The sequence below is a fragment of the Diabrotica virgifera genome, chromosome 2 (genome assembly GCF_917563875.1).
Source record: "Diabrotica virgifera virgifera chromosome 2, PGI_DIABVI_V3a".
In the NCBI taxonomy this organism is placed as follows: domain Eukaryota; kingdom Metazoa; phylum Arthropoda; class Insecta; order Coleoptera; family Chrysomelidae; genus Diabrotica; species Diabrotica virgifera.
Window position 1 is genome coordinate 279,386,167 of NC_065444.1, and position 25,161 is coordinate 279,411,327.

A 25,161-nucleotide genomic window follows, 5' to 3' on the forward strand; every position below is an offset into this window, starting at 1 on the left:
TCATAATGTTGCCCTCAATTATTGTCAAATTGTCAATGGGCAACGTTATGAGCATTTGCTTAATTGAAATAAATAAATTCAATTATTATTTGATTACTTCTTGTTCTTCATAACTTTGTTATTTTTTATTATCTTGTAAATGGTAGGGAATAAAATTTTGAAATTTTTCAGATGTGTATAACTTTACACACGCTATCAAAATAGCTATCAAAATGATAGTGTTGCTATTTAAGAAAATCAACGATGACGTCATATCTCTAAATTGGGACACCCTGTATACATTATTATTATATGTCAAAAATGACAATTTGATATACTAATCCAGCGGTTCTCAACCTTTTTTACTCAGCGACGCACTAACGTACTCCTTACAGATTCGCGACACCCTTATATGTACAAATTTTTGCTAGTGGTAGGTAAGTACAGATGAATATATTAAGCATATTATTTTTTATTTCGTAAGAACATAACAAGTAAAAAACAAAACAGAAAGAATACATAAAATCAGTGTGAAATTTGACCCTGATGACTTTGCAAAATATATCTATCCGAGGACGAATTGTAGACATACACACTCTCAGCTCGCTGTCCACATCAAGTAGTCGAGACCGGTAGCTAGATTTTATATTTTTCATCGCAGAAAATGCAGATTCACATAATTACGAGGTCTAAAACGGCAGTAAAAGGGATACTGCTTTCTTTGCTAATTCTGGATATTCATTCTTAACTGAAATCCAAAAAACATCCGGAGCTACTTCTCAAAATTTTGATTTTAAAACTGTGTCAGAATACACTTCAATAAGTGGAATCAACCATTCACAGTTAGCACTCAAGACAGAGGGAAAGTATTTAGTTATCCCTTCTTGCAACTTACATAAGTGCTCTTTCATGCTCTCCTTTAGTAGAGTCTGTTCTTCAGATTTCAAATTAATTAAAGATATAGAGGTTTCGGGAAAAGCAGTCAAATCGTTTTTTTTTCTATAACCGAGTTCCAGAATGTAAGTTTTTTGGAGAACGCACTTATTTTATCAATTGATGATACGAGTATTATGGTTTCCTTTCGTCCTTGCGTAGTTGCATTCAAAGAATTTAGCTTATAAAAAATGTCAGAAAGGTAAGCCAACTTAGCACACCAAAGAGGGTTTTATCACTTTGGCCATCTTGTGTTTTAAAAAATTCGAGTAGTTCGTCTTTAAGTTCTAAAACTCTGTTTAGTATTTTTCCTTTCGAAAGCCAACGAATTTCACTATGAAATAACAAGACTTTATGATCTGCGCCCATGTCTTTACAAAGTTTCTCAAGCACCCTTGATTTCATCGGACGAGTTTTGATATAGTTGATCATAGAAACAACAGTATGAATAACTTCACCCAGTTGGCTTCCATCCGTAGTTTTTACTACCAGAGCTTCTCGATGTAAAAAGCAATTAGTAATTATTATCAACTGGTTTTTCTTTAGTGCGAAACTTAAAAATCCTTTGACATTTCCCGTCATTGCAGCAGTACCATCTGTACATATCGCAATAAAATCCGTCCACTTAAATCCGTGATCCTAAAAGAAGGTTTCAACAGTAGAAAATATATCAGCTCCAGTGGTTGTTGTTTCCAATTCACGACAGAATAGGAACTGTTCAATAATTTCCGGTCCGTACACAAATCTTATAAAATATATCAATTGGGCCTTTCCCGAAATGTCCGTGCTTTCGTCCAGTTGTGGAGCAAATTGTGTATTTGCCAATACCTCCCTAATATTTCTTTGAATATCGATTGACATAAATCTAATATACGTCGATGGACTGTGTCATTTGATAAAGGTATCTTTGATATTTTTTGTTCAACAGCTTCCGGGCCTAACATTGTAGCAACTAATTCTTTACATGCCGGTAAAATAAGCTCTTCACCAATAGTATGGGCTTTCTGTTTTTTGGCAATCAATTCAGAAACTTTATATGATGCTAAAAGTGCCTTATCTGGGAGTTTTATTCGTTTTTCTATTATAACTGAGGATGATTGAATGGAACAACGTAGACGTTGAAAATACTCGCGCGGTTTTTGGGAAACGCTTTGATGATTTTGTTCCAAATGTCTTTTCATCAAATGAATTTTCAAATGTCTTTTCAAGTTTTAAAAACACTTACAGAGAAGAAACAATTACGGATTGTCACTTTATTGATTGGTATAACGTGGTATATACCTAATAGTTAACAAAAATGGTTGAATGCATGATTGGTATATTATAATAAGTAAAAAAATATAAATAAAATATCGTATTCGTAAATCTCGCGACACACCTGATAGGTTCTTCCGACACACCAGTGTGTCGCGACACGGTGGTTGAGAACCGCTGTACTAATCGACGGGTCTGAGCATTTTTCAAAAAAACAGTTAGTATTTTAATTATTGAATATATTCCAAATTACAGATATAACTTTGTTATTTTCTATTATCTTGTAAATGGTAGAGAATAAAAATTTGATATTTTGCAGTTATGTATAACTTTACAAACCCTATCAAATTAGCTATCAAAATGACAGTGTTGCCATTTAAGAAAATCGACGATGACGTCATATCTCTAAATTGGGACACCCTGTATACATTTTTATTGAATGTCAAAAAGGACAATTTGAAATACTAATCGACGGGTCTGAGCATTTTCCAAAAAAACAATTAGTATTTGAGATATTGAATTTATTCCACTTTACAGACTCTCTCTGTATTTAGATACATAAATCCATACATTGTATTATATTGAGATAATTGTGGCAACTGAGCTACAAATACAATTTGTCAGTAATTATTGGTTATCCTGGATGTTAGCATTAACTTCAAAATTCGTTAAACGTTAAGTATTATTGGTTTGTCATCTGAACCCCGAAGCAAAGAGTATTGTTTAAAATGTTTATTTATACTTCTCCAGAAAAGATGCAAATAATTAAATGGTATTATCAGTAGTAATTGCACAAGAGCTCTAAAATTTTATATTAATTTTAGAGATCGAGTGCAATTTGTTGCGATTATTTCATGAATAAAACTGTTCAAAACCAAAATTTTATTGTAATTTATTTATGTAAGTACAAATTAGTACAATTAAACAAACAGTTGTTATAAATAATAATTTGACGGTTGAAAGTCATCACTTTTATCATTTTTAAAACATTAATTGTCATTAATGTCACTGAATGTATTTTTTCGTAGCAACGAAGGGCATCTGACGTAATATACTTGACGACGGGAAATTATCAAAAATTATCGATTTAATTTAGATTTCTCTAGCTTTCTATTGGTCAGAATCTCCTATCAATGAAATAATCAACGTAATTCGTTGGTAGAATGTGTAGATCTATTTGCTAATACTTTCGAAACTAGACCCTTACCTTGTAGACAAACAATTGCAAATGTTATAAATAGTTTTGAAACACAATATTGCTTAAAAGATTGTACAAAATGTCACAAAAGAAAAGAGAAGTCCCCGGAAAGACAGCAGGAAATCGAAAGAAGGGATGAAGATATTTGTTCTACAATTGAGGTAGATAACTCCAGAACCACCAGAAGTGTCGCCAAGGAGTTAAAGGTGTCGCATACCATAGTTCATAAAGTTCTAAAAAATATGGCTTTAAGAGTTTCAAATACTCGAGAACCCAGGAGTTATTTCCCGGATATCATTATCGTAGAATGGAGTTTTGTCAAGCTGCAATGGATGCATCACACGAAAATGAAGATTTTGTAAAAAACATTATTTTCACCGATGAATCGTCATTTTCTGTATGGGATCATCACAATCCTTCCAGAACGCGGTATTGGTCTCAGGAAAATGAACATAGAAGTATTGTACATCGGACTCAATGCCCTCAAAATCTTAATGTGTGGACCGGCATTTTAGGTGACCATGTAATTGGTCCATTTTTCATTGAGGGAGTTCTGAATTCAGCTAAATATCTTGCTCTTTTACAAGATAGCATTATTCCAGCTATTCAGAATCTCTCAGATGTACGTTTAAGAAGATGTCTGGTACCAACAGGATGGCTGTTCCGTTCATAATGCGCGTATCGTGAAAAATTATTTAAGCACAATTTTTCAAGATCGCATTTTAAGCGGAACAAGCAACCAAATTAAATGGCCTGCAAGATTTTCCGATTTGGCTCCCATGGATTTCTTTTTCTGGGGACATATTAAATCCACCATCTATGGCAACGATCTCGAGAGGGCACTTAGTCTAGGTCTAGAGTCTAGAGGATTTGGAAAATAAAATAAGAAACGCTTGTACTACGATTACGCCACAACAGCTTGAAAACGTGAGGCAATCATTTTATGATAGACTAGGATATTGTCTTGCAAAGCAAGGTGGTCTATTTGAACCTTTCATTTAGTTTACTTATTATTTTGTACCGTATAATGTATTGTTGGATTTTCAATGACTTTAAATTAATTATTTATTGTGTTTAACTAGTTTGAATAATAATTTTTCGTTTTTCGTTGGGCATATAGTCCAGGGTAATAAGGTTTTTTCCATGACACTCGAGCAGCCAGGGTACTGAAGCGTTTTTTCGACAGGTAATACCTATAAGAACAAATTGTAACTATTTCCTGCGTAGGATCTGGCGGCCATTTTTATTTATAAACAATTAACTGTCAAAAAATGGCATTTTCCCTATTTTTTTCAAATCAATGGAAAACGGTGAAACTTATGGTTTTTTTAGTATAAATATCTTTGAGATTATGGAAAAAGCTTTAAAATGACGTAATACAAAGTTTGATATACTCATTTATTGTTATAGTCCTGTCGCCAGGGGGGGTACAACGGCCTCGTTAATTCAGATGGACTTACCCAAATTTTTTTTATGTATTTTGACCCGTAGAACACGAATTTTTTGGGTAACAGTTGATCCGGATGTCGATAAGATTGTTATAGACCAAGAACTTGAGGAATCAAATAACAGCGATTTTTGGCAAAACAAAACAATATTTTGTATTTTTTGGGTCATTTTAAGCAAAAAATATTTCTACAAGTTTTTTAGTAGGATGCACAGTTTTCGAGATAAACGCGGTTGAACTTTCAAAAAATCGAAAAACTGCAATTTTTAAACCCGAATAACTTTTGATTAAAAAATAAAATAGCAATTCTGCTTAGCGCCTTTGAAAGTTCAAGTCAAATTATGTCGGTTTTGATTATTTGCATTGCTAAAAATTTATTGTGTTATTGCTAAACAAAGCTACAAACAACTAGTGCGTGAGTGATGTTTCTATGATTTCTCATTTAAAATCGAACGAGTAGGTAGAATAGGTACTAGTGCAATCAAGACTATTTCTACGTTACATGCGTTAAAACGCATGTAAAAGCACGGGAAACCCTACGTGTTTATAGCTTTGTTAAACAATAAAAAAATAAATTTTTACCAATGCAAATAATCAAAACCGATATAATTTGACTTAAACTTTCAAATGCGGTAAGCAGACTTGCTATTTTATTTTTTAATCAAAAGTTATTCGGGTTCAAAAATTGCAATTTTTCGATTTTTTTAAAGTTCAACCGCGTTTATCTCGAAAACTGTGCATCCTACGAAAAAACTTGTAGAAATATTTTTTACTTAAAATGGCCCAAAAAATACAAAATATTGTTTTGTTTTGCCAAAAATCGCTGTTATTTGATTCCTCAAGTTCTTGGTCTATAACAATCTTATCGACATCCGGATCAACTGTTACCCAAAAAATTCGTGTTCTACGGGTCAAAATACATAAAAAAAACTTGAGTAAGTCCATCTGAATTAACGAGGCCGTTGTACCGCCCCCCTGGCGACAGGACTATTAATATAATTGAGAAAAAAGGTCGGAATTGCAAAAAAAATTAATTTCCAATATCTATTATAAAAATTAGTGTATAGCTTTGAAATTTTTGTCATATAAGGGTTCTTTGGTGCTTAATATGTGATAAAAATTTCAAAGCGATTCATTCAATTGTTTAAATTTTATTCAAATTGTTTATCCCAGAGAGCATTTTTTTTGCAATAACATAAGTCAGAAAAAAATGAAGTTAGAACCATTCCACAGGTGTCAAATGGAAGAGCATGAGCTATGTTTTCAACTTGGTTTAAAAAAAGTGAATAAAAAATGCATTTATTAGTAATAAATAATTATGCAAAAGTATCGTAAATCTTTCCTTATAAACTTTTTATTTTGTTATATAAGAAATTATATATATTTATTACAATTTTTAATCAAGTATGATATAAATAACATTACTTGGTAGTTGTGCACTTAAAACAGGGTAAAAAAAGTTATTTTTTTGGAAAAAGTTATTCATAAGGGAAGATTTACATACTTTTGCATAATTATTTATTACTAATAAATGCATTTTTTATTCGCTTTCTCTAAACTAAGTTGAAAATATAGCTCATGCTCTTCCATTTGATACCTGTGGAATGGTCCTAACGTCATTTTTTTCTGACTTATGTTATTGCAAAAAAAATGCTCTCTGAGATAAACAATTCGAATAAAATTTAAACAATTGAATGAATAGCTTTGAAATTTTTATCGCATATTAAGCACCAAAGAATCCTCACTTGACAAAAATTTCAAACCTGTACACTAATTTTTACAGCAGTTATTGCGAAAATAATTTTTTTTGCAATTCCGACCTTTTTTCTCAATTATATTAACAATACATGAGTATATCAAACTTTGCAATATGTCATTTTAAAGATTTTTCTATAATCTCAAAGATATTTGTACTAAAGAAATCATAAGTTTCATTGTTTTCAATCGATTTGAAAAAAAAGGGGAAAATGCCATTTTTTGACAGTTAATTGTTTATAAATAAAAATGGTCGCCAGATCCTACGCAGGAAATAGTTACAATTTGTTCCTATAGGTATTACTTGTCGAAAAAACGCTTTAGTACCCTGGCTGCTGAAGTGTCACGAACAGGGTATATTTTTGTCTTATTACCCTGGTCTAATAGTACACAATAAAATTTTTGAAAGGTTTTTAACTGCATTTTAATAAGTTTAAATTACATATTTACGTAGATTTACGTAGCAGAATTACCTCCCTCGATTCACACGTAATAGCGTCTTTTTCATGAAAGAAAATTCTACATAGAGTTTACAAAAATAGGTGTGGTTTCCTGCAGGCCTATTGGGGACGATCTTTCCACAATAGAAAAGATCAACGCACTGGCTAGCTTACCTCAAGTGGTGTGAAAACGGCTAGACATGTTTGTAAAGGAGAAATTTACTTTACTCAAAGGATTGTGACCGATCAGAGGTCACAGGTCAAAGTATCCTCAAAATACTAAGGTAGCCACTTAGAACACTTTTTCCTTTGACCCCTTACGACACGCAAAGACCGCCGTTCGTGAAGCCACAATCCTCGTTTATATTCATTTCTACTGACACAAATAAACGTCAAAACATGACAATATAGTAGCTGAATATTTTTGGCCTGGGGAATGAGAAAATTGTGTCTGTTTAATTTTGTAATTAGTTTTAAATAAAAAATATTTTAAAAATTAAAGTAAAATTATTAACTCATTAATCATAATCTTTGTTTTTGAGTTATTTATGGACATTCTTGCTTACAAATTCACTTATTCTATTCGTTGTAACAACTGTATTGCACCAGAAACTCGAACTCGAACACAAGCTTCAACTAACACAGATTAGCGCAGTTGCCACACTCAACTTAATGTACATTGCCTATATCCAGCTGTACGATTACGTAGTGTATAACCGGTTACACATATAATTACAAGATATTAAAAAAATACATATACCGATATAAGATAAAAATATTCTTCAATGTAGGTAGATTTACAATTTTATCTGCAAATTTTTTACACATGTTTCTTCTTTTATCTGTTGTGTATTTAAAATTGCTTCCAGGATTAAATTGCTTTATTTTTTCTTTCAAACGTTTAGTTAAATTTTGCGATTAACAGGACATGATTGCTATCTGCATCTGCTCCTGTGTAAGATGTTTTATCTGTTACCATCTTCTCATATTCTCTTTGATTAAGTACATGACCTATTTGCTTGGTATATTTGCCACTTACAGCTAGCCAGGAACCCTTATGGATATATTTATGGCCAAACTTCGTGCTTGCTTGTAACAATTCAAACTTCTCCTGTTCCAGTGTTCCCGTACATCAAAGTTTGTCCGACTAGACTCCGTTAAGCTATTAACAAATTTTCAGTTTGCTATTAATCAACTTTTTTTGGTACGCGGGATCCAGGCCTATTAATTATATAGTAAATTTTTCGACGGTCTTTCGAGGGCCACTCAAATTTTAAAATTTAATTAAAACATGATTTATATTGAAGATAACCATCGAAATACATATTTAGAGCAGTATTGTTATACAAGAGATAATAATCAGTAACTTAATACATACAGTATAAACAATAATAGGTAAGACACCTACACGTGGTTTTGCGAGGGCCACCAGTACTTATAGATAAATATAGATAGATCCTTTGCAATCTCTATAAATGTAAATATAAAAATGAGACCTACTAGCTAATTTGTCTCAGGAGTATGTTGGCCTGATCAAATAGCACACAGGACCAAATAAATCTATGAGTGCCTATATTTTCTTCTATGAGCGAGTGGTATATCTGGTTTATTGTGTTCTCTCCTGCAGATGCCAATATACTTTATTGTATTTTTTTTTCTTTATAATATAATTTCTGATCACCATGTTTTCTCCATAGCAAAATCGTGTTTTTCATATCCTCTTTGCTTTGTTTGCCCCCTACTTGATGATATACTTTTCTTTTTCCCTCCCACTTTATCATTTCTGTAGTTAAAATAATCTCAGTTAATCATAAAGTATAATTTTTGGTATATTTTAGTGCCCATTTTTATTTCGCTTAACGTTTAAAACCCCAAAAGAAAAGTTCCGATGTATATAGGTATATTACCACAGAAACATGACTTCTATGTTAACAAGAGTCCTTCAAGTGTACCTAATAATGTTTACTAAAATAACTCCAGTTTGCGCCACATCTCATTGACTGGATCATTATTTATACAAACAGAGTTTATGCAATGTTTGCATGAAACAGACAAACGCCAACTTGTAAAGTAGTAGGGACTTTCACTTGTTCGTTCGTTGACTACCTACAATAATATTGGTATTATCGTAAAAACAATGCATAATGAGCAGTTTGGTTTCTTCATAACTTTGGTATGTTATGCGGTTTAATTTTTTTTATGAATTAAAAAGGAAATTATATTAATTATCGTAAACTGTAGAAAAAAAATATTTGAAAAATGAGCTTTGGAAAACTTGTAATTTAACCACATTCATTCATTGAAACTAAAGTAATTTATAGATTTTTTATTTAACATTTATTAAACAAATTTTTAAACCGATTTTTTTAAGATTTAAGCCATATGGCTCTCGCTCTCTCTGAAAACGTGTAAAGGTAAAAATCGATACATGATGCGAAACCAAAATCAAACAGAACAACGAAGCAAAAAATAAACAGATACCAACTGAAGAATATCAACGAAATGAATACAAAAAAAAAGAAAGTGGCAGACCAATGTTGCAAAAACAAAAATAGGCTGTGGATGGAAGAGTTGATAAATAACCGAGAAGAGAATAGTAACAACAGCTCTAAACTATTTATATATGTACCTTAAAGCTCAACAAAGAAAATGCACAAAACTATACAGAGGCAAGGAAAGCCCTGAGGAGGGATAATGCGGAACAGAAGACATGAGAGATAATGAAATACGGATCCCAACATGTGATGAATATTTACATATCTTAAAAAAAAAATGAAACGAGAAAAAACACCTGGCCCAGATGAAATTCCCAACGAGCTGATTTAAAACGAAGGGGAAAAATTATTAACAAACACCTACAACCTAATAGAGTATGGGAAGAAGAAGAAATGCTCGAGAATTGGAAAGAAGGCAGAATTGTAATTTAAGAAAGGAAAAGTAACATTCTGTAGGAACCGTAGAGGAATATATCTACTTTGTATAACATATAAAATTCTAATAACTCTCATCAGGCAAGCACAATAGGGAACTTGCATAAATTTTTAAATTCGAAAAAAATGTTATAAATCGCAACAGAACATAATTTAAAACATGTATCAAAGATAAAAAAGTTTTGTTTGTCTTTCTTTTGGCCCCTAAAGACGATTAAAAAATCAAATCAAAACAGGTGGCTCAAAACGCGTCGTGACGTCACTCGGTTGTACGTTACATTTTTCCAATAAAGTAAACAGAATTTTAAATTAGACGTTATAAACGTCAGTAAAAAATACATTTATGTGACGTTACAAATGTTTTTGATCGTTTGAACTATTTATAGAATATTTGTACTTTTACAAAATGGTTTTATTTTCAATAGTAAACCTTCGTTCCTTTCCTTCAAAAACAGTATAAAACTCCAATTTTAACAAACTGGTATATATTATTACAATGACATATGATAAGTGTCATTAGAATATAAATATTTTTGACTTATTCCACGACGATGAGCTGGCCAAATACCCAAGTAGGTGGAGGCCAATAAACTAAAGAAGGAGAAGAAGGATATACCTAAATATAAGGTTGTGTCTAGGTATACGCTAACGTGTACGAAAATAAAAAAGTTAGAGTGTCAGTGATTTCTTATTTTTTATTTGTTTAGTGTTTGTTTTTAAATTAACTATGGAGTGTGGACAATTATTTAGTTCTTTTAATGAGTTTAAGAACATTTTAAAACAGTACGAAAAAAATAAGAGACTATAAATTAATATATATTTTTTTAGTTATAAATGAAATAGTATTACCGTCCAAGATTAAAATAAAAGGAAGACCTAAAGCTTTCACAATAATAATTAACTTTTTAACTAAGCGACTTTTTTTAACTTAAATTTTTTAACACCAAGCGACCCATAGGAAGACCCAAAAAACGATGGTACGAGAGTTGGAGCTCCGGATCGCAGCAAAGACTGTAACAGAAGAAACAGGACATAGTCCTATTACAAGAAGAAGAAGAAGAAGAAGAAGAATTAACTTTTTCTGAAGCTATTATCCTTGTGGCATTTTTGTAATCAACTATTCTAAATGGAAACTAAGACACAATTTAACTAAAAAATTGATTTTATTAACGTTTCGACGTGTAAACCGGATGTCGTTGTCAAAATACAAAATATTATTAAATTAAACAAAAATGTTGTTGCTTAGTAAAAAATTTTTTCTAATAATTTATTTAATCTGACTAATTTTTGTATTTTGACAATGACATCCGATTTGGACGTCGAAACGTTAATAAAATATTTTTTTTAGTTAAATTGTGGCTTATTTTGCATTTAGAATAGTTGATTAGAATAATTCACTTACGTATAAAAATTATTTTAACAATATTTTGTACCTACATGTCATGTCAACTAAATACATATAATTATTTTGCTAACCTAAATATATAATTTTATAAAATATATAATATACTACATTGATTTATTACAATTAAGTTTGAAATATCTGAATAGTTCTGCTTACCTTCCCGTAAAAAATATTTTTCTATCACACAAACACTAAACATATCAAAATAGCATGTCCCAAAATATATAGTCACTGCGCAAGCTAAATAATGACGACACTGGCTTGATGAAGTTTAATTCGCGTCTACCTAACTTTTTTATTTGCGTACACGTTAGCGTGTACCTAGACACAGCGAAATATAACCATAATCAAAACTAATGCAAAACTATGTGACGTCACGGGCCGTTTGAACTATTTTATACCGAAGAAGACTTTAAATAGGTATTTCTAAGTTATTACGAGTTTTTGAAGCGTGAAATTTTGGAAATCTCATTTTTAAACAAAACTGAACATTATTCTCTAATAAAAAAAATGTGCAAGTTCCCTATTCACAGAGAAGGGGAAATTGGGGACTACCAGCAAGGATTCAGGGAAGTCAGATTTACTACAGATGCGATCAACATAATTACACAAACAATCGAGAAATGTCACGAACAAAACATAGAACACCACACCACCTCCGTAGACTTCAGATAAACCTTGACACAAATGAAGCACGGAAAAGAGGTCTAGAAATTAACAAAGGAAAAACAAAATAACTAATCTGCCCAGAAGAGAAGATAACAAAACGAGAGAAATCAAGATAGAAAACTACACTTTTGAAAGAGTTCAACAATTTAAATAGTCCGTTCTTTAACGGTAAAATATTGCAAAACCTCTAAATTTTAAAGAACCGCTTGGATTGACATGAAATTTGGCATACACATAGCTAACAAGTCATAGAAAAAAAGTGATATTGTGCCGATATGTGCTTTTGCCCTGGGGGTGGTTTTCACCCCCTCTTGGGGGTGAAAAAATATTCGTCCAAAGAAAGTCAGGAAATGGATAAACTGGCTAATTTTAAGTAACTTTTGTTCTATAGAGTTTTTTCACTAAGTCAATACTTTTCGAGTTATTTGGCAGTGAATATGTTCATTTTTTCAACAAAATAACCACTCTTTTAGACGGTTTTTCGCAAATAACTCAAATTGTAAGTATTTTTTCGAAAAAACATTCTTAGTAAAAATATAGCCTGTAAAAAATTTTAAAAAATGGTGTATATATCACGTCTCTACAACTAGTAGAAGCACAGTTGTAGCTAATGAAAAATAGGTTCATATTCGTCAGATTCCAAATGGAATAATTTAACATGAAATATCCAAAAATTAAGCACATTTCGGGGAAAACTCATTACAACTTATTTGAAGTGTTTAAAAAAAGCTTCATTTTTGTTTTATAAAAAAAATTTCTAGCATCAAAATTAAACAAGTTACGCTCAAAATAAAGTTAGTCCCTTTTGGTTTTGGTAAAAAAATCGAGAAAATCACCCCCTAATTAGTATCTTAAATGAACTTAATCGTTACGACTTCACAAGTTTCTTGACTCGTGTATATATTGTTTATATTATATGATCTGTAAGTTTGATCGGTTTAAAGTCCTTATTATTGAAAGGGCTGTAGTTAAAAGGGGTTGAACGAGTCACTGATCAGGAATGTATGCAAATTTAGAAACACCAAATCTTAATCAAGTTTTGTCGAACAAAAAAACAAAAGAATACATGATATTCAGAAAAGCAAATCTGACTTTTTTTGTTTTTCGAGATTTTTGGTATCTCTAACAATTTTTAAGTTATTTTGAAAAAAGCATCTTTTTCAAAATTTAAATTTTTAAAAATTTTATTTTGAAACCAAATTTTTTCAAAAATAAGCACTTTGAATCGATGAAACTTACAGATCATATAAACACAACATAAGTAAAATAATTTATGGAGCGGTAACGATTAATTTCATTTAAGTTGCTAATTAGGGGGTGGTCTTCACGGTTTTTTTTTTGCAAAAACAAAAGGGACCAACTTTATTTTGAGCGTAACTTGCTTAAATTTAATGCTAGAAACTTTTTGTAAAAACAGAAATAAAGCTTTTTTTAAACACTTTAAAAAAGTTGTAATGGGTTTTCCCCAAAAAGTGCTTAATTTTTTGGAAATTTCACGTCGAAATATTCTATTTGAAATTTGGTGAATATGAATATATTTTTCATTGGCTATAACTCTGGTTCTACGAGATCCAAAGACTTATCGCGTACATCATTTTTTTTTACTTTTTTATATGCTATATTTTTTCTAAGAACGTTTTTTCGACAAAATACTTACTTTTTGAGTTATTTGCGAAAAACCGCTAAAAAGGTGGTTATTTTGTTGAAAAATGAACATATTCACTCGCAAATAACTCGAAAAGTGTTAACTTGGCGAAAAAGCTCTATAGAACAAAAGTTACTTAAAATTAGTCAGTTTACCCATTTCCGGACTTATTTTGGACATATATTTTTTCACCCCCAACGGGGGGTAAAAGTCACCCCAGGGCAAAAGCACACATCGGCACAATATCACTTTTTTTCTTTGACATGTAAGCTATATGTATGCCAAATTTCATGTCAATCCAAGCGGTTCTTGAAAATTTAGAGCAAAAACCGTGAAAGAATGGACTAAAATACTTGGTAGTACTTGTGAATGGCAAAAATAAGAGAAATGACGAAGTAACGGAGATATACTAGCAAGCAACAAAATATACCCTCAAAACATTTCTAAAGGTGATTCATGGAAGATTATACAGAAAGCTAGAATATGATATGGATGATACCTAATTTGGGTTCCGCAAAGGACTTGGAACAAGAGAGGCATTGTTTGCGTTTAATGTCCTCTCTCAAAGATGCTTAGATATGAACCTGGATATTTATTCCTGTTTTATCGACTTCGAAAAAGCGTTCGACAGGGTCCGACATGAAAAACTAATAGAATTATTGAAAAACGGAGATATAGACAGACGAGATTTACGAATTATCATAAATCTGTATTGATATCAAAAGGCCAATATAAAGATAGAACAACAAGAATCCGAGAATATTGATATAAAGAGAGGGGTAAGACAGGGTTGTGTTCTGTCGCCGCTACTGTTTAACCTATACAGTGAAGCCATATTTCAGGAAGCGATAGCGGAGCTAAGTGATGGAATCTCTATAAACGGAAGAATAGTAAATAACATAAGATTCGCTGATGACACTGTTATAATGACAGACACCCTGGAATCGCTACAAGAATTGCTAAATAGAATTAACGATTATTGCATTCGATACGGACTAAAAATAAACAAGAAAAAAACTAAATTTATGATCGTCTCAAAAACAGAACATGGAAATGAAAGGTTAATGAAAGAGCAAACCCAAATAGAAAAAGTAAAGACATACATATGGTCTTCCTTTTTGGGGTTCTGGTACAGCTGCCCAATCCGATGTTATTTTTAAATTACAAAAAAGAGCAATAAGATATCTGTTTGGCCTCAGAAGAACAACACATTGCAGAAGCTACTTCAATGATCACAGGATTCTAACACTACCTTCTTTATATATTTTAGAAACTGTTTGCTTAATTCGTAAACATCTACATGTCTTTTCCAGCAAGACCTAGACATGACTATTCCACCAGAAATTCTACCTTTGACATCTATTTACCGATCCCGTCCAGTGAGTTAGTAAAGAAATCTATATTATATTCTGCCAAATAACTATACAACCATCTCCCTATACAACTTAAATCTGTAACATCTTTCCCCAAGTTCCGTAAAATGACAAAAGTATATTTATCTGAAAGACCATATTATTCAATAGCAGAGTTTCTTAACCAATAACTAAGAAATTACAGTATTCTTATGTATAAGTAGAATCTTAATATACATTTGAGTGTCATATGCAGCAGCTTAACTTATTAAATTTCTTAAGGTAGATTACGCAATTTGCAATTTTTTTGAAGTTATACTTCTTTAGGCGCGATTGAGACTAAAATTTCATAATACTGCGCGCATGCGCACACAGACAGTATGTACTTAGTTGCAATGAATTGTTCATAATTAAAAAACGGCTCCGAACTCTGGAGAGGAAACAGATCAGAGGTAGAGCATTGGACTAGAGATCGAGAGGTCGCGGGTTCAAATCCCGGACGATTCACGTTTTTTTTTAATTTTTGGTAGCTTTAATAAAAAATTTTTGAAAGTGGTTGGTAAGAAAGTTAGTTTAATATTTAAATAAAATGCAAATATAAACAATTAAGTATATTTATTTCGTTGAAATTATATAAGAGAAGTATAACTTCTTACGTGCGTACAAAGTACACACACATTCTTTTTTTTTTTAATTTTGCAATAGATTGTTACTGATTTTGATCTCACTTTTTATGTTTTATTTATATTGACGATTTTTATAATTTTAGTAAATTGTATTTGTTATTGTTTTTATTATTATTTATGATTCTTGTAAGCTTTGTCTATAAAATTGTTAAATTTTTCATGACAATAAAGCATATTTCTATTCTATTCCAATATCTGGGAACCTGGGTCGATGACAAAAATGACCAAAGCAAAGATATTAAAACTCACAATATTATTTAAAAAATGATTTTTATTAACGTTTCGACGCCCAAATCGGGTGCCGTTGTCAAAATACAAAATACTACTGACATAAACAAAAATGTTGTTGCTTAGTAAAAAAATTCTTCTAATAATTTATTTAATTTGACTCATTTATATCGGCAATTCAGATACATATGATACATTTGAAAGTAGAAGACTTTAAAATGATTTTGCCAATATTTATGAGTTGCGTTCCTGGGACGACTTTACTGAAAGATAGTCCATTCGATTACATGAAATCAACCCCAACTCAAGAATATCCGTCACAAAAAAATCATAGCATGTGATCTGTCTTTAAAAAGACAACCATATGCAACGGTGACATTAAAATTCTCGCGTTAGAGATCTAAGTCGTCCCAGGAACGCAACTCATAAATATTGGCAATATCATTTTAAAGTCTTCTACTTTAAAATGTATCATATGTATCTGAATTGCCGATATAAATGAGTCAAATTAAATAAATTATTAGAAGAATTTTTTTACTGGGTAAATTAGTAGAACAACCTGGGTCGATGACAAAAATTACCAAAGCAAAGAAATTAAAACTCACAATATTATTAAAAAATGATTTTTATTAACGTTTCGATGCCCAAATCGGGTGCCGTTGTCAAAATACAAAATACTACTAACATAAACAAAAATGTTGTTGCTAAGTAAAAAAATTCTTCTAATAATTTATTTAGTCTGACTCATTTATATTGGCAATTCAGACGAATATTATACATTTTAAAGTAGAAAACTTTAAAATGATATCGCCAATATTTATGAGTTGCGTTCCTGGGACGACTTTACTAAAAGATAGTTCATTCGATTACATGAAATCAATTCCAACTCAAGAATATCCGTCACAAAAAATCATAGCATGTGATTTCATGTAATCGAATGAACTATCTTTTAGTAAAGTCGTCCCAGGAACGCAACTTATAAATATTGGCGATATCATTTTAAAGTCTTCTACTTTAAAATGTATAATATACGTCTGAATTGCCCATATAAATGAGCCAGATTAAATAAATTATTAGAATAATTTTTTTACTTAGCAACAACATTTTTGTTTATTTTAGTTGTATTTTGACAACGAAACCCGATTTGGGCTTCGAAACGTTAATAAAATCATTTTTTTGGTAAAATTGTGGCTTATTTCCCATTAAAAAGAGTTTATTATAAAAATGCCACAAGGAAATAGCTTCAGAACGGAATGGAAGCTTGGACATTGAAGAGACAACACATAAGAAGAATAGAAGCGTTCGAAATGTGGTGTTAACCACATGATGAACCAGTGGGTTCAAAGGATTACCAATGTTGAATTACCACGACGTTTAAATAAGGAGTTAGAAATTATGAAGAGTATAAAAACTAGAAAACTGGAATATTTGGGTCACATTACCAGAGGAGAAAAATACGAGTTGCTGAGAATTATTATGCAAGGAAGGATCCACGGAAGAAGAAGCATAGAAAGAAGACGCATCTCCTGGGTGAGGAACCTTAGAGAATGGTTTAACTGTAGTTAATTACAACTGTTCAGAGCAGCAGCAAACAAAGTGACCATAGCCATTATGATATCCAACCTCCGATAGGAGAGGTAACTTTAAGAAGAACAAAACATAGTGGAGATACCATAGACTAATAAATGACAAGAACTTATCTAGAAATACAAAACTGAAAAAATACAGAGTTGCAATCAAACGAGTAACTAGATAAGCAGCTGAGGTTTTGTGCCTCACAGATAAAGATAAAGAATATTTGAAAGAAAAATTGTCAGAAAAGTTTTTGGGTTGATAATTATGGAAAAGGGAGAAGAATAATGAACCATAAAATATATTCTTATAAATTTTTGTATATTTATAATGTACCTCTTGTATAAGTGCCTTTTCTTTGGCAGCGGCTCTATGCAGCAATATTTTAACCTTCTCCAATAGTGATGCTTTAATTTCCAATTGATCTTTAACGCTGGATAGTTCCCTGGATAATGCAACTGACTTGTCGTTTTCATTCCTAGATACAGTAAGACTATGCAGAGCATTTTTGGTAGTTTCTAATTCTTTTGTTAGTTGTTCGACTCTTTGTTTGCATTCTAAATGTTGCTCTTTTAGACGGACGTGGTCTCTTTTCAGTTTATCAGCAGAAGCCTAAAATAAATATTTGATGAAAAATATCCCCATTACATCCATAATGTAAATTGTGTAGATATTCATGTATTTACATAAATTGTATTATACATACAGTGCGCGTAAAGTTTTGTAACAAGAGTGCTTTTGACCGACTCCCGTATAACAAGTTCCACCTCTGCACACAGAGATATTTACCGAAGAATCTAGAGAAAAAGCGAAGAGACAGCAAGGAGGGCGTACGATATATCGAAGGTCGCGTGAAAACTAATAGGCATTATAGAGATGGGCAGAATATTCTAGAAAATAACGTAATATCTATTTAAACAGCGCGCGGTGTTATAGTTATAGATATAATGCCGAATGTATGTTTTATTTTAACTGTAGAAACGCTACAGTACGAAAGCAGAAAAATATCTGTGACATCTCTTATGATATTGTAACCACCAATTTAAAAGTTTATATTTTCGACGTTGCCAAATGTACGGTTTCTAAGAATACCGATAATATGTGTATTTTTAAATGGGACTATCTGTATATTTTATAATATTCTGTTAGTTTTTTATTACCCATGCAACAAAAGCTTTTAATGGCAAATGTTAACCATTAATATGCAGAAATTAAGAAAAACATGGGTATAAACAGAAAGCACCTAAAGAAAAAAAAATAAAAGGGGTGTTCATTAGACCACCTTGTCTTTGGAAGCAGAAATCCATTCTGGATGAAAATTCATCCAAGACTGTTGTAATCGATCCGGAGATATCAGTACTCTCTATTCTGTATCTTTAAGATTCTGGATAGTCTGTGGCCTATTTACATATACATTGCTCTTTAAATTATCCCATAAAAATAATCCAAAGGTGTCAAATCAGGGGAACTTGGTGGCTATACGATAGCCCCTCTTCTTCAAATCCAACGATTTCGAAATGTATTGTCGAGAAATTCACGAACGTCTCGAAGATAATGAGGAGGTGCTTCGAGTTGTTGAAACCAAATTTATCTATTCACGTGATGAGGATTGTTGTATCTCAAAAGAAGGTCCAATAATAGTATTATTAATAATTTCTGTTCACATATTGATCTTTTTTCGACACTGCATATATGTGGCTCCACCATCCAATGCGGATTTTCATCTGACCAGTACCTACAGTTTTATTTATTGACCGTGCAGTTTAAATGGAAAATAGCCTCATCAGAAAAAAGGACTTGGTTAAAAAATAAGGATTAATGTTAAATATATTTAACATTGTGTCACAGAAGTACATTCTGCGATCTGAATCGTCTTCATTCAGTTCCTGTAACAATTGTGCTTTATAGGGATGCCAATTTCGGTTACAATTATTCTTGTAGCCTTATGATCTTATGATTATCTTCAATCATCGACAAAAAAATGTCAGTTTTTGTTTCCTATGGAATACCAGGGCGACCACTTTCCGACCACCAGAAAAATAGAATTCTGAACTGTTCCATTTAGAAGAAGACCGGTTTAGCCTTCTCCATGGTGATCGACAATGTAGGAAAATTGATATTATGGCGCATCAAGAAAAAAAATTGTCTTGATTAAACAAACAAATGTTTATGACTTTTTAACATTTAGACATAATGCTACATTTGATCAAACATACTACAATCATTTTTAGACATATACATACATCATCATCATCATCATTCTTTTTGCCTTATCCATATGCAGGGTCGGCTTCCCTAATTGCATTTCTCCACACAATTCTATCTTGGGTCATATCAATGTTAATCCCCTTTACCAACATGTCCTGCCTTATCGTCTCCCCCCAGGTCTTTTTTGGTCTTTCTCTCCTACTCCTTCCAGGAATCTGAACTTCAGCTATTCTTCGTATTGGGTGATTAACGTCTCGACGTTGAACATGACCAAACCATCTTAACCTATGCTCTCTCATTTTGGCATCAATTGGTGCCACACTCTTCTTTGTCACTCCACTCATCCATCTAAGCATTCTCATTTCCGCCACATGCATTCGTTGTTCCTCTTTCTTTTTCACTGTCCAACATTCAGTTCCGTACATCATAGCCGGTCTTATGGCTGTTTTATAGAATTTTCCCTTCAGCTTCATTGGAATTTTTCTGTCACACAACACACCACTCGCTTCTTTCCACTTCATCCATCCAGCCCTAATTCTACTGCATGCATCTCCATCTATTTCTCTATTACTCTGTAATACCGATCCTAGGTACTTAAAACTATTGCTTTTCACAATCATTTCACCATCCAAAGATACCATTTTATTTGTAGTAACTCCATCTTTAAATGAACATTCCAAATACTCTGTTTTTGGCCTACTAAGTTTTAAACCTTTTTCCTCCAGAGCTTGTCTCCACTGTTCCAGTTTTTGTTTTAAGTCTCTTTCACTATTTCCTATTAACACTACATCATCAGCATACATTAGGCACCATGGAATGCTACCCTGTAGTTTCGCTGTTATCTGGTCCAAAACTAATGAGAATAAATAAGGACTAAGCACCGAGCCTTGTTGCAATCCTACTTTCACCTGAAATTTATCAGTCTCTCCCACACCTGTCCTAACACTAGTCGTTACTCCCTTATACATATCTCTCACAATCTTTACATATTCGCCAGGGACTCCTTTCTTATTGAGTGCCCACCACAGAATCTCTCGAGGAACTCTATCATATGCTTTCTCAAGATCAATGAATACCATTTGAGCGTTGGTCTCTTTATTGCTGTATTTTTCCATCAGTTGCCTTACAATGAAAATTGCATCTGTTGTTGATCTGCCCTGCATAAAGCCAAATTGATTATCGGATATTTCGGTTTCTTCACGTATCCGTCTATCAATTACTCTCTCCCATATTTTCATGGTGTGGCTAAGTAGTTTTATAGCCCTGTAGTTTGTACATTGTTGTATGTCTCCCTTGTTTTTGTAGACAGGTACTAATATACTGCTTTTTCATTCGTCTGGCATTTGTCCAACTTCCATAATTCTATTAAATAGACCTGCTAGCCAACTTATTCCTGTCTCTCCCAATGCTCTCCATACTTCCCCAGGAATATCATCTGGTCCGACTGCTTTTCCGTTCTTTATTTTTTGAAGAGCTTGAGCCACTTCCTCCTTTGTTATTCTGGTAACCATTGCTGTTACTGTCTCCGTTAACTTCACATTCTGTGTGTCAAATTCTTTATTTAATAAACTGTCAAAATACTTTCTCCATCTCTTTTTGACATCCTTTTCATGAATAAGTATTTTATTATTTTCATCTCGGATACGTCTAATCTGATTAAAATCTCTTGCTTTCTTTGCTCTCTGTTTGGCTATTTTATATATCTTTGCTTCGCCTTCCCTGGTATCAAGTTGATCGTATAGGTTTGAATACGCTTCTGCTTTAGCTTTTTCTACTGCTTCTTTCGCTTACTTTTTGGCGACCATATAGTTTTGAAGATCTATGTCCGATCTGGTTTCTTGCCACTTTTTATATAAGTTTTCCTTCTCTTTTATTTTTCCTTGTACTTCATTTGACCACCACCAAGTCTCTTTATTCTCAAACTTTTTTCCTGACGTTTTCCCAAGTATTTCAATAGCCGTCTCTCTAATAATATTGGCCATTTTCTCCAAATTGTGTTAGGGCTTCCTTTCACGTTCCAACATATTTTTTCTACTATTCTTTCCCTGAATAGACCTTCTTTCTCATCTTTTAGCATCCACCACTTGATTTTTTGTGGTCCTCTCCGATATTTTTGTTTCTACATAACCTTCTACATACATCTACATACATAACCTTCTACATTCCTACATAATAATCCAATACTTACTGATCGATCAGAAAGAGGCCTTTTTCCACTAACTTGTCTTTTATTTTCTGCTTGAAGCTTCTCTACAACTCGTTTTAATATAAAAACAGTTCGTTCTAATTCAGAAACTTTTTTGGTTTCAGGACTAGAAGCTTGCGGATCACTTGAAACTTCCACTTGCTGTTTGCTATTTTCACTCTTGAGGACATCTATATAACTGAAAATGAACTCAAAATTACAAACACTAACATTATCCAATAACACAAAGATTGCGCTGGGCAGGTCAGCTTATAAGAATGGATTATCAGAAATACCTAGTGGAACTATGGTGAAACGTGGGCCAGTGGGAAGACCAAGGAAGAAGTGGATAGACGAAGTGAGAGCCGATACTAAAAAGATATTGAGGGTGAACTGGAGGAGAACAGCCAGGGACAGATATACTTGGAGGTGGATGGGAGGGGGAGGGCAGGGCGCGATTTGGGCTGTAGCGCGATAGGAGAGAGATTATCCAATATAATGTAATGCTTTGAAAACAACAGTTTTCAACAACAGTCATTATTATATTTTATCTTTGTCAAAATAGCCAATAAGTTGTTATGTTCAATAACAAGTTATTTTATCAAGAAAAGTTTTTTAATAGCAAGCTGAAAATTTGTTAATAACTTAACGGTGTCTAGTCGGACAAACTTTGATGTATGGGAACACTGGAACAGGGGAAGTTTTAATTGAAGACATTGGGACCTGAAGAAAGGGACATGCCACCAAACAATATTTTGAAGAAAACATATTTTAAACTTATTTTCAAATCTTGAAAACCAATTTTTACATTTTTCTCGGAAGTAAGGCCCATAATAATAAAAAATTATAATCTAAAAAATGAACATAAAATGCAACAATAAAATAATTCAGTTGTCAATATTTTCAATAGCTGAAAAGTCGTCCAAATGTTCAATGTCTTCCAGTGGCCAGTAGTTCAGTATTTTCAGTATTCTCAGTATTTGGTAGAATCTATTGACAAGCACCATTTTCTGCCTACACTGTTTTGTGCAACCGCAAGGTGCATCTAATTTTTGTGGTTCTATTTTCTTCTCTTTTGTATTTATATATTCGTAATCTTGATTTCTTGTAGTCTTGCGCTTAATTTTTATGTCGTTGGGTATCCTTGTGTCTCCATTTAGGAGGTGCCTTCTTTTCTGGAGTTAACAAAAGACCTCCAGAAGTCTGTGGGGTATAAACCCATTCATTTTCCTACAATAAAGTAGGTATTTTACTAAAAAAGGAAAAGCCACAAAAAACCTTTACAACAATCCTAGGTCCGAAAAATATAACATAAGGGGACAAGCCACACATTTAATAAACTTACTGTTCCTGAGTTTATATTTTCCGAATCGCTGCTACTTCCGGGTACTGTATTGGGACCGTGCAAGTTCGGCAAAGCGACACCTATTTCTACGCTCTGCAACTTTATTCGCACTTTTAATTATATTGGACAATTATATTAGTCCTGGTTACTGGATAATTGTCAAGGCCATAAACCAAAAAAATAATAAGAAGAAAAAATAAGATTCAGGTTATGTTATTGAAACGTAAACAATTGTATGTAGTAAATAAGATTAGTTATTAAAATGCAGTACTGCAAGCAAAATACAATTAATTAAATTTACCTTTATATAATAATTGCATATCGTATCAATATTGTGGAGCAACATATAATTTTTCTTATTCAATTACAGTAGATATGAAATGTACGTCAATTTGACAATTTCAATTGACCATATGAATTATTTAAGAAAGTTGCAATATTTCTCCGCTATTCGCGCACGATCGTTTCTCAATTCCCTTCCAAGTACTTGCACACCGCGAATAGTGTTTGTCATCTTCGCTTTCATTTAAAAACGGATGTAACTGTGTTCAGAATCAAACTCAGAAAAGTCTATTTTCCGTTTACATGCACGGGAATGTTCCGCCGCCATGTTGATTACTACTGTGGCTTCTGGCTTGTCTCCTTCTGTTGCAATATAAAGTAATGGTGGCACAACGGGACTTACTACAGCGGCGCCATCTATGAGAAAACAGCTGAAATTTTCTGTTTTGGACATTAATATGATCTTAAAGTGTGCGATTTCTACTTTAACTCATTTTTAACGAAATTGTGGCTTGTCCCCTTCTGGTCCCAGTCCCAAGGTCTTCAATTGTGGAGTGTGATTTTAATTGTGGAACTTGTCATCCTGACTAGTTTATGATTGTGAAAACTATACTAAATTTACAATCAAGATGCAGTAGAAATAAACAAACCAAGACATCTCAAATTCTACTAGGAGAACTCCCGAATCATAATTTACAATGTATATATATTGTAAATCCTAAATCATGATTTCCAAAGTTTATACGTTGTAAATTATGATTCGGGAGTGCTCCTAGTAGCATTTAACATGTCTTGGTTTGTTTATTTCTACTGCATCTTGATTGTAAATTTAGTATAGCAGGTTATTTTTAAGTTTGGAAAGAAATCCTTTGTAAAAGGTATAAAATTTTTTTTTTATTAAAAATCCCTTAAAAGGGCTACATCACAACAAAACGTTTTCGATTTTTATAAAAAATCATCATCAGTGTTCGATAAACTGGATGCTAGCTGAGCCACAATAGAAAAATATTTGGGTAAAAACCCTTTACATAAAATATAGATGCCTTAAAAGTGCATACTTCAGTAAAAAGGCCTGTGATGGTCACATGGCAAACATGATAATGCCCTAAGGTAAGGTATACAGGTTTCCCAACACGTGGGATCCAAATTGAGTTGATCACATTTCAATGACTTAATGGCAACTCTTTGAAAATTAAGTCATTGAAATGTGATCAACTCAATTTGGATCCCACGTGTTGGGAAACCTGTATACCTTACCTTAGGGCATTATCCTGTTTGCCATGTGACCATCACAGGCCTTTTTACTGAAGTATGCACTTTTAAGGCATCTATATTTTATGTAAAGGGTTTTTACCCAAATATTTTTCTTTTGTGGCTCAGCTAGCATCCAGTTTATCGAACACTGATGATGATTTTTTATAAAAATCGAAAACGTTTTGTTGTGATGTAGCCCTTTTAAGGGATTTTTAATAAAAAAAAAATTGTATACCTTTTACAAAGGATTTCTTTCCAATTTTGTGATTGATGGTATACAGCCAACTACAGGAAAACCTTTTTCTTTTCCTTGTGGATTTTTAAGTTTATTCAATAGCAAACTTTATATATATGAAAAAATGTTTGTCCGAAAAATATGTTGGGCATTTTAATA

General features: G+C 32.4%; 1 protein-coding gene across 1 annotated transcript in view; it reads right to left on the bottom strand.

Annotated features, from left to right (window-relative positions):
- Positions 1–25,161, bottom strand: part of LOC126880648 (centrosomal protein of 290 kDa) — a 127,653-nt gene that overhangs the window by 872 nt on the left and 101,620 nt on the right. Inside the window, exons 19-20 of the mRNA XM_050644690.1 lie at positions 21,890–22,085; positions 17,830–18,105 (exon numbers count right to left, since the gene is read on the bottom strand). Coding sequence (XP_050500647.1) covers positions 17,830–18,105; positions 21,890–22,085 — 472 coding nt within the window. The remainder of the gene's footprint in view (positions 1–17,829; positions 18,106–21,889; positions 22,086–25,161) is intronic.